This window comes from Astatotilapia calliptera, chromosome 12 (genome assembly GCF_964374335.1).
Source record: "Astatotilapia calliptera chromosome 12, fAstCal68.1, whole genome shotgun sequence".
In the NCBI taxonomy this organism is placed as follows: Eukaryota; Metazoa; Chordata; class Actinopteri; order Cichliformes; family Cichlidae; genus Astatotilapia; species Astatotilapia calliptera.
The window spans coordinates 20444756-20459988 of NC_137433.1; the positions used below are offsets into that span (position 1 = coordinate 20444756).

The 15233-nt window shown below is 40.3% G+C and overlaps 1 protein-coding gene across 2 annotated transcripts; it reads left to right on the forward strand.

Annotated features, from left to right (window-relative positions):
- Positions 1–13126, forward strand: tbx5b (T-box transcription factor 5b). Of its 2 annotated transcripts, none has more exons than XM_026188673.2 (9): positions 1–131; positions 2627–2773; positions 3049–3143; positions 3439–3558; positions 5093–5240; positions 6622–6774; positions 8954–9045; positions 9975–10228; positions 11897–13126. In XM_026188673.2, the coding sequence occupies exons 2-9, from the start codon at positions 2633–2635 to the stop codon at positions 12481–12483; spliced, it is 1590 nt and encodes a 529-aa protein (XP_026044458.1). In that variant the 5' UTR covers positions 1–131; positions 2627–2632; the 3' UTR covers positions 12484–13126. The 2 variants fall into 2 exon arrangements, with proteins under 2 accessions (XP_026044458.1, XP_026044457.1); XM_026188672.2 differs by lacking the exon at positions 1–131 and adding an exon at positions 1487–1904.
- Positions 13127–15233: the final 2107 nt, after the last annotated feature.

Genomic DNA, 15233 nt, shown 5'->3' on the forward strand with positions numbered 1-15233 from the left:
CACAGAGGGTACGGACCCTGTCCCTCCCAGTGGCAGCGCGCTCGCTGCAGTACCCGCTTGTCGCGTTATGCAGGAGAGGCTGTGGACCAAACTGCAGAGGTCTACACCTGGGATTTGGATAATTTAAAACGGTAAGAGCTGCAATTATGACTGCGTATTTGAACCAAAACATAGTCACGTGCAGGTCGATTAAACCTGAGACTTTCTCGTGCGTAAAAGAGCGCTATTTATGCGCAAGAATTGCCTGCAGGAGATAACATTTTTACATTAATTTGATGTAGTAATCTTAGCGTATCGAATAACTGCTGTGTTATGTCCTAAGCCAGTATGTCAGTACATGTAAGCTCTAGTATTTTCTGGTAAGCTATTTTAGACCTTGTCCACCTATCATGTCTAAGATGGTTATGTCGTGAATATCTCGGATATTTTGCTTAAATTATTAATCTGAAAATCTGGTTGATGCTTAAATTAATACAAAAAAGATGAATGGAGAGACTGCAGTTAAGCTGAATGGTGGAAATGTGTAATGCTGACCTCCCGGTGACCTCTTCAACTTTCAACTCTGGATGCCTCAGGTTATCAAGATCTACAGTAATCCAGTCAAAGTGATGCGCGCTCGCGTCAACTCGATGCTGTTGCTACTATAGGCCCCTCCGTGCCCGAATAATCTCCTATAAAAAAGATCTCTGTATCTAGCCTCGTGTGAGATTATATTTGGGGGTTTATCTTGAAACAACCCAAATCCACGTCACATTTTCTTGGTATGTAGTAACCTAACATATATGTAGATATATATAGATATATATATATAATTGTGCTTTAATCACCAATACGGCAGAGACACGAATCAATAACTTATTAGTACATAAATAAATCTGCCAGCAGTTATCAGCTAATATGTCTTCTTTTTGCGTGAGGGGAATGCTCACACACGAATGAAAATTTGTCTAAAAATCAGACCACGTCTCTCTTATTTTCATTTTACTCTAGCTTTACTCTAGTCTCCTTCCACTCACCCATCACGAGTCTAATGTTTATTTAATTCGAGCGTAAAATATCTCCCCTCTGTCCTGAAACAGGAAGTAACAATTTTTTTCTGATCAAGCAGGACATTTTCATGAATAATACAGATTTTTTTTTCAGGTAGGAAATGAATCAGCGATCATTTTGTCAACTTGAAGTCTGTGTGACATAACACCAAGTGAGAAGGCTGTGAAATACATGATTGATGCGGTGGGGAAAATAGACGCTGTGAGAAAAAATATGTATAAATATATATTTTCATGTAAATGTATATAAATAAATAATTCCCCATCGAGGGGTGCGTGCGTGCGTCTGGGTCTCTGTGTGTGTGTTTCTGCGCGCGTGATTGGCCAGTGTCACAGCCATGATTTGGGCTGCAGATACCGATGCACCATGCAGACCTATGAGAACGCGGGGATGGCAAAAGGGGGAGGGCAGAGTACGTGAGGCGGACTTGACTCCATTTGTTGTGAAGGATCTGATGAGCTGGGTTCAGATCAAGGCTACCGCTGGGTCCGCGAGGACAATGGGGAGTGAGCGAGACAAATGAGGAAGGAATTACAGGCGCTGTGAGCAGATCTCAGACTTCACCACAGCTGTGGACGGGAAGCAGCGAGGCGGACGCGCCTCTCCGTGTGCGCGCAGGGAGACGGACAGCGAAACGAAGAAGAAAAAAAATAGACCAAAACAAAAAACTACAATATGACAAAGCTGCAGAGGAGACGTGGATTTTTTAAGAACCACCTTGGAAATATTTAAAAAATATATATATATATTTTTAATTAAAAAAATATATACGTATACTCGCTCTACAGCCTGCAGAGAGCGCAGGAAGAGGATGAGAGTGTTTTCTGCAGGGGGAGCAGGGCAGTGCATTTGAGGTAAAGGCCCTCAGAGAGAGCACACAAAATAAACATGCCAGACATACACTGTGGTTATATTTGATGTGCACTTTCAAAACTGCAGGCTGTGATTGTGGTAGCTGTACAGTTCTGTGCACTGTTAACACTGGAATGTAAAGCTTCAGATATCATGTACTGTAAACCATGAACTTAGTGCTTTTATTACGGCATCTGTAAGTGCAGTCCAGTTTGGTAGCTGTGATGTTTAGATCTCATAAAACTGGTAGTGAATCTGAGCCTTCTTCGAAAACAATGCTCAAGATCAAGCTGCACATTTAATCTCATTTCAAGTGTAAATCTGTAATTAGATGATTGGATGAGTTAGTCTATTGTAACTCTATGTGAGCTATTGTAATCTATTATGAGTGATTGGTCTTTTTAGGGCAACAGGAGTTCTTTGTGGGGGGTTTTCACCACAAACTCAAATTGTGGCCACTTTGCGCTCCCTCTAACAAAAGACCGTTTTGCCCCCATATATAATTTATTATTATTTAGAAATATTATTCGTATAGGTGCTGACTTTGAGGTTACCCAATTGGCATCCAGAGTGTCAAACAGCGCATAGAATTTGATCAAATAAACCAGTAAAATGGGCAAATGTCTGGTGTGTGTGTGTGTGTGTGTGTGTGTGTGTGTGTGTGTGTGTGTGTGTGTGTGTGTGTGTGTGTGTGTGTGTGTGTGTGTGTGTGTGTGTGCATCAGTGGGACATGGCAAACGGAGGGGACCAGTACGGCCTTGCAGAGCCCCCTGACTCGGACTGTATGGATTCCCCAAAAGAGACCAAACAGGAAAATCCCAGCTTCACCCTGAACTCACCAGCTTCACCGCAGAGCGCGTCCAGTCAGCAGGTACCAACCTGTAGCTTACTCTGGGTTTTAATTTAAATTTACTTAAAAAAATTAATTCAGTGTTGTTGTTTTTTTTTTACCAAACAAATAATAGCTGCTCGTCCAGTCATATTTTTTTCATAGAAATAAAAGAAAAAAGTAAACAAAACTTTGTCATTGCTGTTGGTTTAATTTGCCACGGATTTGGCTTATAATGCCTATTAATTACTAAATAACTATTTAAATATAACTAGAGTTTAAACTTTAACTCGTGCACTCATTATATTTTTGTACAGGGGATGGAGGGAATCAAAGTTTTCCTTCATGATAGGGAACTTTGGACCAAGTTTGATGAAGTAGGAACGGAAATGATCATCACCAAGGCTGGAAGGTAAAACTGTCGAATGACTTTAACACAAAGTAATTTTTATTGGTGGTTCGTGTTGTACCGCTTGAAAACAATGCAAATTATTTTTAATGTCACACTTTTGATCAAAACATAAACCTAAAGGGACAAAATACAGTACGCGGGTGCCACCGGGCCTCAGCAGGGAAATTTTCTAAAGGAAACCAAATCCCTAAAGGAATCATTTTATTTTTTATTTTATTCATTTAAAAAAATAAATCAATATTTAATCATATATGTCGCTGTTTTTATTTGTTTTTTCTGAATGTGCTCCCTGAAGGAGGATGTTCCCCAGTTATAAAGTGAAGGTCACAGGACTCAACCCGAAAACCAAGTACATTCTCCTGATGGACATCATTCCCGGAGATGACCATCGCTACAAATTCGCAGACAACAAATGGTTCGTAGGAACATGTCTAAAACACGGTATACACACTTACAGGACATTCAAAGTCATGTTCGGGTAGTGAAAGTAGTATGGCAGTGTGTTCGGGGTATAGGTCAGCTTCCCCACCAAAAACATATCTGAATATATAAATGTTTTAAGTGTATGGTAAAACAGAAAGAGGATGATAACAAATATGCAGCTATTTAAAATAAATGAATAAATATAATAATAGCTTTCCGAAAATAAATAAATAAATCAAAATTTCCATTTCCAGATCTCAGATTCCGCCATCTCCTTCCCCCTCTTTGCTTATGAACCTTATATCAAGAAACCTCTGAACTTAACTCTGGGTAAACCTTGTTGTTGTGGGTTTATACCCTCCACTCCACCCACGCTTGTGCACTCTGTAAAGGTCGGGTCCTTCTTGCAGACTGGGATGGCCTAGTTCCCCGTGTTTCCCCCCCGTTTCTGCCCGCCGGTTAAATCAGAATATGACGGGTTCACGGGGCGGACAGACGGCGCAGACCGGATTAAAATATCCAATTCAGCTGTTTGTGTGTGTGTGTGTGTGTGTGTGTGTGTGTGTGTGTGTGTGTGTGTGTGTGTGTGTGTGTGTGTGTGTGTGTGTGTGCTGCTGAAGGGAAATCCGACGAACAACTGACTCTGCAGCGAGATATCTGCCCCTTCAAAGCATCATTTGGTTATTACAAAGACACAAGGGGTCTGTGCCTTACCTGACACAAATTCCCAGCTCAGAGAGTAAAGTTACTGGAAGAGCTCGGTGTTTACACGGTAGCCTGTAAGTCGGTGCTGGTCCGTAGGGCTTTGTTTCACCTTGTCCTGGGAGTTTGTAGTAATATTTTTGCCTTCCGGTGTAGGAGAATGGACAATACTTTCCACAAATGATGAAAAGTTCACACATCACAGACTCCCAGGCTAAACAGAAGCCTAAATCACTTCTGACACCGCGGAATCAATTCTTAATACTTTAGGAGCTGAATGTCCATGGCACTATTGCTAGTTTCCACGCACATGCGCAATAGTTGTTTGGGAAAATACATATCGACTCGTTTATGCTGTGCAAAGTATCCAAAGTATGTGGGGGAAAAACTCACCTGTACAAGTGTAACACATTATAAAATGTGCAGATGTTTTCTCTGTCTGTTTCTCGGTGACTATAAGGAAATTAGGAAAATAATGAATAATAAAGATGGTAGACCTTTATTGTTATTTTTCTTAATTATTAAAAAATACAGGTTATGTTAATGATTTCAGACTTTTGCCTGGAAATAGACAAAAACGGGATACGCGCTAGGGCAGTTTAGGAGGAAACGGTTCATTTGGGTTAACCGAGTTAAGGTCCAGATGTGGGTGTCTGCGTAAGCTCCAGCAAAACATAGTTTGTCTAATTAAAGAACCAACCAGGCCTTCTGCAGCCGGCGGCAGCGCTGGCCTGCTACACCACGAAAACCACTGTGATCGTGTGTGTGTGTGTGTGTCAGTGTCAGAGCATTTTCCGATCCACCGCGTTTCTTTGGTCATAAAGGTCGATGACGGGGAAGGCAGAGCCCGCGATGCCCGGTAGGCTCTACGTCCATCCGGACTCTCCCGCCACAGGGGCGCACTGGAGCCGCCAGCTTGTCTCTTTCCAGAAACTCAAACTCACCAACAACCACCTGGACCCCTTTGGACACGTGAGTCTGTCTGCTTAACAGTATTTTTTGTTTGTTTCCTTTGTTTCTATGTCTGTCACAGACAGAACAAGAACACACGCTCTGTTTGATACAATAAAAAAAGTTTGCCCTTTGAATTTAGTTCCATTATTTTTACTCATAATAAGCATACAAACCATCAGCTGTCCTAATGAAGGTGGCCTGCGGGCCAAACTAAATAGCTTTTATACGCATTTTAAATAATTAGACCTGAGAGGTGTTTTCAGTGTAAGAAAAATGACTATACAAAGTACAGCACAGGTCCGGTCAGCCAACACGGTCTCGGTCAGCAGGCAGGCAAAACCCGAGGAGCCCGTGAAGCTCACTCCTCGGGGTATAACTCACGCGACATCACAACACAACACAAATCACCGCGAGAGCCGCACAGCTCACACTGCACACTTGAGATGAGACACATACGGTTACAGGCGCGTGAGAGCAGATGATAGGCTATCGTTCTGCGCGCGCCTCTTGGTGCCAGTGCATGCGCACGCAGAAAAAATGGAAAAAGATGAAAGAAAGGACAAAACTGTAATATTTTTATACTTGTTAATTTAGAGATAATCTGCAACTTTGCAGTTAAACCGAGAGCCCCCTGCGTAAACAAACGTGGTCTCGCCCAAACGCGCGCAGAGAGGGCCGCCATCCGGCCTAGATCCACTTGTGGAGTTGTCAGTGTCGTGGGAAATAGTTTAGACCGTGCGCAATAGTTTAGTTTTTAATAGTTTAAAGTTAGCAGTATGTCCAAACTAAAGCTTAAAGTCTTTAACAATATCAAACGGGAATGAATCAGAAAGTCTAATTAGACATATGCGGAAATAGTTTGTTGATGATCAGTGAGTGCTGAACACATTTTTTAAATTCTGCATTATACCAGATGGTTGCTCGGGTGCGTACAATTTATTCAAAAGGCTTTAAATGTCATACAAGATTAATAAACAAAGATGAATATGTTGATTTAAAATGGAGTTTCTTTTATGTATATTTATTTCCTTTTTTCTTTACTTTATAGGACAACATGACCTTCATGAATAATTTTTGAGATTTTTCTAACCAATGCAGATGAAAAAACCCCCAAAACACTTGCAGGGTTCACATTACTGTGAGAAAATTAGTCTCGGGTTGTAACTGTATAAACAAAGATCCTTTATTGTTTTTACTGCTGACATTCACTTTGATCCTACTCACAGGTAATCTCTGTTTTAAACATTTATGTCAGCCAAGGATTCTGGAAATCAAAGTACCTTTACATGGGATTAATCGCCACCTGGATTCTAAAGTCTAGATCCAAGCATCTGCTAGTGATTTTTTGGAATCATGACAGGCCTGTCAGTCTCACCTACATAATATCTCCCCCATGTAGATAATACTCAACTCTATGCACAAATACCAGCCTCGTCTCCATATTGTCAAGGCAGATGAGAACAATGGCTTTGGTTCCAAAAACACAGCTTTCTGCACTCACATCTTCCCCGAGACTGCCTTCATCGCTGTGACATCCTATCAGAACCACAAGGTAAGCCTAATGCAGAGCACACTACGAAGCACTGTTAAACATAGGGAGCCAACTGCAAATGCTTGTAGCAAGTACTGGAAGTTTCACAATGTATATGAATACAGTAGGGGTACTCTAAGTAACACAGATGCATTAGAAGTCCTTATAATGGTATAAGGACCCTTTAATGATGCTTATACAGTTTAACAATTGTTGATGTGAATATAAAGTGTAGAGTGATTTCACTGGCTGAGCTACAGTATGTTACAGTTATTCAAACAATAATGGAAATGGATTTCATAGTCTAATATTTGCACGTAAGAGCTGCTCTACTGTCACATCAATGACAGATGCATGCATATTGTTTGGCCTTTTGGTCAGTAGTTATAGTCAAATTTCTTTCTCACACATACAACGGCTCTCACACACACAGGCACGCGTGCACACACACACACACACACACACACACATACACACACACACACACACACACACACACACACACACACACACACACACACACACACACTGTTTGTATTACTGTCTTTATTTTGTATCCAAAAAGCCAATTAGCATGCTCTTTGTTTATGCGTCATAGCTTAGTATTTGTAAACATGTAAACATTAAGTTTCTCCCTTTCTGTGTGTGTGTGTGTGCGTTTGTATATGTGCTCGAGCTCGTGTGAGTGTCAGCCTCTAATGACCTGTTTCTTTCCTTTAATCTGAGCTGAGCTAGTTTCCTCGGCATCTATTAGAAACACAGATTGCTGTAGCTTTGAGCCTCGTTGCTGAATACGTTCACATGCGATGGCTTCATTTTCATCACGTCTAATTTTCATAACAAATAACTGTAACTTAAATAGTTACAACTAAGAAAGTTTTCTATCACAATTTATATTTCTATAGTTTGTCTTTTGATTTTCTTTTAGAAATTATAAATTGTAAGCAAAATGTTTTGGTAGACAAAATAGAAGCAAAAATCTTTGTAGCTTTAATGTGGCATTCTTTATTTTATTTATTATAGAATTAAAGTTGAGGTTAAAAAACCCCCAATAATACTGATTTAATCCATCAGAAGGCATTTTGAGCTTATAACCAATTTGCATTGCATTGTTTTCTGTACATAGATATACTGCAATGTATTTCAACTTTAGCTATAATTATTATCATTATAGTGTCAAGTTTGCATAAAATACTATAGGTAATACATGTACTTCATAATAATAAAATGGTAATAATTGTTAAATTATTATATTTAATACAAGTATGTAATTATAAGTACAATATACTTCTTGCTTACAATACATTTTATCACAAAGTCTATGTATAAGTTCATATATAAATAAATATATTTCTCAAATATATATATATATAGTAAGAGTAAGACTGTATTTGTATGACTTTTACACTTACACTTTTACACTTACAGTGCTACAATAATAATAATAATATGATATATTACAGTGATAAAAATGTCCAGAAGAATTATTACAGCTCTTCTTCTTCTTCTTCTTCTTCTTCCTTATTATTATTATTATTATTATTATTATTGTTATTAGAGATTGTATTAATTTTTTCAATTCTTTTGGTGAAACATATTATTACTAAAAAGCTTTATAGTTACATGGTAGCTATAGTTAACACAAGCAGTATAAATAAGTAATATGTAAGACACTAATGTGGTGCTAAATAGAAATCAGAGCTCTTTAGCCAGCAGTTTGGAGTGGGTTATCAGTATTTTCAGCACTTCAAAGTTTGTTTGGACCTGAGCTCGTGTCAGATCTTCAGCCGGCTCGCCTCTTGTGTGATGGTCTTGGACTTTGACCAAATGAAATCCCTCAAAAACCGCAAAGATTTACCTCCATGACATCACTGGGAGAAGTTTGAAGCTTTAACATCAAAGCTCGAAGCTTTGGACCTCTAAAAGCTTTGGCCTGAAATCCTTAAACCTGGCGACTGTTTGGGTAAACAGTTTATTCTGTGTCAGCTGGCGAGAACACTGTTCGCTCCGTTAGAAACGTAAGCAGCTGAGGAATGTTGGCCATGCAGAGCTCCAGCAGTCCTCCTTTTAATACTTGCAGGTCCTCCGAATAATAGTAAACCATTGATTTAGTCAATGGGAAAATAAAAAATAAAAAACAGAGCATGCCTTTGGGCCTGCAGACCTGTGCAAGTAAAATATTGCTCTGCTTTGTCCTCAGATTACACAGCTGAAGATAGAGAATAATCCTTTTGCTAAGGGATTCAGAGGCAGCGACGACAATGAGCTGCATCGCATGGCAAAGTTACAAGGGTGAGTACAGCTTCGTTGATGTGTGTGTGCTTGTGAGCTTTTATAAGACACAATTGCTATTCTTCTTTCTCGACCTCCGTCAGCTGGGAGGGGGAGGTTGTTATGATGGGGTACATATGGTCTAAGACACAAGTGTGTCTGTGAGTGGAGCCAAGTGGTATAAAGAGATGTCAGCCATTGTCACCTGAAGGTTGATCTTAGCCTGAAAACCCGCCCTGAACATGCAGCACAAACACAAATGCACACCCAGCATCATTTCCTTTGCTGCATTGATAAGTCCATGATATCATGTTGCTGCTGGTCTATTTAGGCTGTCACCACTGATCAGCTGACAGGCCTATATTGTGTCGGGTTGCGTGCTGAACTAATCTCCATTTGAGTGGTGTTGTGGCAGGCAGTTTAGAGGTTTTTGCAAGCCAATGGGATTGGCTGTCACTGAAGGGAGGTTGAGGAAAGACAAGGGGGGAGACAGAGGGTGGGAGAGCAGCATTAAATGCAGAACCACTGCTTTATTGGAGAGGAGAGGAGATTCTATGTGAAGTGACAGGGATGAATGTTTATTTTTAGAACGTTGAATTATCTCACAACAGCACTGTGTGTGTGTGTGTGTGTTACTGTCTCAGTGGGAGTCAGGGCGATGTGGCCCGCTGTCTCCTGCACATCACTGAGTTCACCAAGAGGGCAGTGTGCACAGAAAGAAATCAGAGCTGAAAGGATGGAGAATATCTAAATAGACTTGAAGGAAAAGGGGGAAAAAAACAAGAATTCAAGAATTCAACCAAGCAGAATTTAATAATAAGAATATAATAATACATGCACAGATTTGCACATTCTAGAACAGAAGGCTTGTGCTGCTTTCCTGTGCTTGTTACAACATCTGAGATAAACTGTTACCCCATGCTGTAATCTTGTTTTCCTCTCTGTTACAGCAAGGATTACCCAGTGGTCCCTCGTAGTACTGTCCGTCAGAGAGCCTGTTCTTCTGGGAGTCCCTTCAGTGGGGAGGGTCGCGGTTTGCGGGGCTCCCCCGAGGCTGTTGGGTCTCCTTATAGCTGTGAGAACGGCTTGAATGGTAGCAGCCCTCAGGAGCTACTGAGTGCTCCACCCACGCACTACACCCTGCCTCATCCACACCTGCAGTCTGGCCAACAGCAGCAGGTGTACCACTGCACCAAGAGAAAAGGTAAGAGGAAATCGTGTGTTCACACCAGGTTTAAGTAAATCATATAACGATAAAGACAAAGGGAATACACAGTTTTATTTAATATAAAGTTTTGTCTTTTTGAATGAGCATTCAAGGATGCACCATCATCCTTCCAGTTTCCAGCTTGTTTTCAAAAGAATTCATGAGAATATATCTATGTATATATATACATATTTATATAGATAAATAGATAGATAATTACTAACTAATTAGTAATTAGTTAGTAAATTAGTACATTTAACTAACCAACAACAAAGACGTTCATCTACCAGTGGGTGATGTAGTGAAGTTTATATTTAACTATTATTCTACACTCTGCTTGACAAGGACTGTTATATTATTATTATTATTATTATTATTATTATTATTATTATTATTATTATTGTTGTTGTTGTTGTTGTTATTATTATTATTATTATTATTATTATTATTATTATTATTATTATTATTATTATCATTATTATTATATATATTTAATTGAAAAATGTTGAAACTGCAAAACCTCGAGGGATTTTGAAAAAACATGTGCTCATTGGCAAGTGATGGCAACCACTTGTTTCAGAAAAGACATGTTTATTATGTTATACTGCCCTGCATTGTTGTATTTTCTATTCCATAATGCACCAAAGTCTTGGAGTAGGTGATAGGTCTGGTCTGGACGCAGGCCAGTTTACCAGCTGACTCGCACTTGGCAACATTTGACATTGTTTGCTATTGTACTGCTGAAATAAGCCAGTACTTCCCTGAATGGCAGCATATGTTGCTCAATAACTTGTATTTATTGTTTGGCATTAATGGAGTCTTTACAGATGTTACACATGTCACATCATGGAGGGCCTGCGTATAAATGTCTATGAACTGTAAGTGTTCTTCTTTTTTTCATGGGAAAGTTTAAAATTGTGACATTAGTGGTGAAATGTGTTCACTGGTGATGGCTTCCTGAGCCCACGGAGTCCTTTCTACAGCAGAATGTTGTCTATTTTAGGGCACCAAAGCTCAGTATTGGTCTTTGGCTTTGTTTTTTATTTACAGAGATTTCTCTGAACCTTTTATTACCTTTATTTGTACAGTGTATGATGAATTAGCTAAATTGTTTGCAGTTTTTCTTAATTAAGAAACAGAAGTCTTATTTTGTAATTAAAGTCTTATTCATAACGGGGAACCCCTCTTCATATTTACTTCTAAAAACTTCAAGTCTTACAGCCTTAAAATGGGATCAAATCCAAAAACATGCATTAAAAAAATGAATGAAATAAAATTTCTTAGTTTCAGCATTTGACATGTTGGCATTGTGTTATTTGTAATTAAATATAATGATTAAACGATTCACAAATGATGGCATTCTGTTATCTTTAACATTTTACATAGATCCCCCATTGATCTGGGTGCAGTTCTGGTGCTTTGATGTTTATTTCAAGGGTTGTTTTTTTTCTACAAACAGCATTGCCAAAATTTGAAAGTATTGAAAAGAGTTATAGACAGGCCTACTTTGAAATTTGAAACTTCATGTGTACATTTTTTTGTGTCTCAGCTACTTAAACTGCAGTAAATGGGAAGTTATAAATTGAAAGCTGGAACTCTCGCAGCTCTCATTTATCTTCAACTTCAAATGGAAAACCAGCATTTTTTTTCTCTGTCTTTCTGTAGTGGAGGAAAACTGCTCCTCGGAAAACCACCAGCTTTCATACAAGAAACCCTTCATTGGTAGTTCACCAAGTGAAGGGGAATCGTACTATCACCCCTCCTCCTATCCCCCTCCTCCACCCGGTCTATCCAACAACCCAGCCCTGGGGCTCACTGACTCTCCTTACAGCTCTGACATGGGACAGCGTCAGGCCTGCATGTTTGCTGGATCGGAGTCCAGAATGGATGAACTCAGCTGTGCATCCTGGTCATACCCCTGCCCCATCCCGACCGCCATGACCCCAATGGAGCCCTACCCGCCTTACACCCCTCATCCACCCTACAGCTCCAGTCCTCAGGGCTCTCGACTCAGCGCTATAGCCCACCAGACCTCTCCGCCACTCGGAGAACACATCACCAACGATCCCTACCAGAGACAGAACTCCGCACCTCCATCTCAGAGCTCCCAAAACATTCACAGCAGGCAGCTCGGCTCTCCTCTCAGAGAATATCCCCGATACACGCCCAATCTGTCTCCTCCTCTCTACCACACACTAGAGACGCACACACACATCCGGTGTGGGGTGCCAGAATGGAGTGCAGCCTCCTAACTAAACCAGAGGATATATCTAAAGACTGATGAGTGGACAGAGATTCCTAGTCCCAAATTTAAAGAGTCTTCTTTTCGCTCTTCTGAAAGAAGCTGCACTACATATGGACTAAATATGATATTAATTTTGTAATATAATTGTGAAAAGTGTGATCTTGTGCTGTGTGAAGCGGTCTCATCTGTTAGTCATGTTTCTCCCCTCTGCTGGAAGGAGTAGTAGATTTTTGAGGACAGGACCTGGACAACAATGATGCTCCAGATGTTCACAAAAGAAAAGCTCCTTCTAACTGCAAAGTGAAAATCAAAGTTTGTGTTTTGTTGTCTTTGCGTAACTCAAAGACTGGTGTGATTCAAATGTTTGCGCTGTGAGCACTAGGCTTGTTCTCCTCTCAGTGACTCCCACTTTTTTTTTGGTATTGTGAAGGATTTAAATTGTGACCCACTGTCAGACAGGCAGTGACATTTACTGACCAAAATAATCTGAGTTCTCACAGCAGAGCCTAAGGGAGATATTTTTCCTCTTTAGTGTTCAAAGCGCAACTCTATGCTCAGTCTCGGTGAAGGAGAAAAGGCATGAGTTGTCCGAGTGAGTGTGTGCACGCGTGAGCCTGTGTATATGTAAAGCCTATGTCAGCTCAGCTCAAGAATGCTATGAGTTCATTTCCAACGAGACAGGCAGTGGTAGCTGCAGGCACTGCACCATCGAGATAAACAGTTTGTTTAGACCGCGCTACAGGCCCAAAGACCTGTAAACACTGTTTCCACTGCATTCTGGGTAAATGCACAACTCAGCGTCACACAGCTGTCACCGCTGTCCTCTCAGTCACCCTAGCCTGACCAATCAGCTTGCTCTGCTCACTCGGAACACGCCAATGAGCGCGTGGCTTTCTTTTATCCTTAGCTGACCAGTCAGATCAGGAGTGCAGCGCGTGTTATGCATTTTTGTTTGTTTGTGAATTATTCATGAGTCCAGTGGTGATCCTTGACACATGGGGATTGCTCAGCAATCACAAAGAAACACAGAGCTGTAAATGTTGATACACCAACTCCTGTTGTCTTTTCATTTTAAATCTGAATTAGTTCCTGTGATACATACAGCCTTACTTCATTGCTTGCTAGATTTGGTTAGGTACGCACATTTCCCTGCAGTCCTTGGGACACTTTCATCCTTGTAGCTAAATGTGAAAAACAAGCAAACAAAAGAAACAAACAAGAAGTGTGGCTCTTTTTGTGAAGAATAGATACAGGCCTCTGGTTTATGTGTTAACAGTCAGTTTTTTTATATCTCTGCCCAGGTGTTTTAACATGCAGTAACTTGTGATATGGTGCTCTAACATTACAAATTATTCATCCAGAGAGAAGATCCTCATCATTCCTTGATATCTATTCGATTTGTGTGTGTGTGAGAAGGTGTGTGCGTGACGTTGAAATAAGAATTGATTGTTCTTTTTAGTTTGTTTTTTTTAGCCCTGTTCCTGCCAATAGTATTTATTACTCTAGATTTGTAAAGAATAATTTGTTGTTTGTGAAATAAGATGGTATTGTTCGGAGATCATTGTTTCTCTTTGAGGGTTTGTTTCCAGTTTTGCCCTCCATCTTCAAGTGGTGATAAATATTTGTGATAAACAAACTTTTCTGTTCTATGAAATTACAAAAACAGGGATTTATAAACAGAAATTGAATAAATTTTAGAGAGAAAGTCCTTTGGTTGTAGCATTCTTCTTTGTGACTAGGCAGCAAACACAGCAAGGACAAACGATTAACATTCCCGGCGGGTTATTTAAAGTATGTTCGGCACCTCTGGAGTGGAAACTCTTTTAAGTGGAGGGCAGTTTATCTATTTTGAGGCATGTATGAATTTGAAAGATCTGATAACAAGTGTAAGCTCATTCAACAGTGTTGGAGAGAGTTGTTTAAAGTGTAAGAGTGTTTACTATGCTGTCTTATCAAGCATAATGGACCCCAGTGTCTGTTACTCTTCTTCTCAGCAGCCAAACCTCCAGAGCAGTCTGGGAGCTGCACATACCTTGTCCACCTCTTCTTATCTCTGACAGGTTGTTTGGCATCTCTAGTCTCCACCAGCTGGACCGCCTCACTGACAACCTGCTGCCCAGAAAAGGGAGGGGTCTGTTGGGATCGAGGACAAAGGAAGGTGGGGGTGTGTTGGTGGTCCCCACACTTCTCTTAGACTCCTTTCCAAATTGCCGTTTGCCATCCTGCCGTCTCATGTTCCTGTGTCTCCACAAGAAAAACCTTGTATATTGCTACACCTGACAATTCAGAACTGATTTTTTTCTTTTATTGCAAAAGTGTTTAAATAGCCTTTAACCATTGTATTTTAATTGTACTTTATGTTTGTTAGAAGTTTTCAAACTTTCCTTTCCCTTTTGTTCCTTTTGTTCCTTCCTCTGTCTCTCATACACCATGAGGTCAAAGGCTAAGCAGGCAGCTCTTTAGAGGGTCTGTTCCTCGTTAACCCTTTCGTCTCCAGAGACAAAGGATCTCTGGGGCCTCCAATGCTACAAGGAGAATCAGAGAGTTTCATGCCTGCTTATAGTGTGAGGGGGCTCTGTGATGTCTCTTTATGGCTGGGAAGTTAAGAGTAAAGTGCTGGGTTAAGTGTTGAGGTAATATTAAACACAGCAAGCGCAGGTTGTGTGTGTGGTGTGTGTAAAGGACCTTAATTAATCAGTGGAGGACTTTCTCAGACCAGCTGGTTAGACAGTAGATTGCTGAACCTTTGTGATCAAA

Coding starts and splice junctions, on each gene's coding strand:
- tbx5b (XM_026188673.2), top strand. CDS start 2,633: ATGGCAAACGGAGGGGACCAGTACGGCCTTGCAGAGCCCCCTGACTCG. Junction 6,775..8,953: donor CATCCTATCAGAACCACAAG/GTAAGCCTAATG, acceptor CTTTGTCCTCAG/ATTACACAGCTGAAGATAGA. Junction 10,229..11,896: donor CCACTGCACCAAGAGAAAAG/GTAAGAGGAAAT, acceptor GTCTTTCTGTAG/TGGAGGAAAACTGCTCCTCG.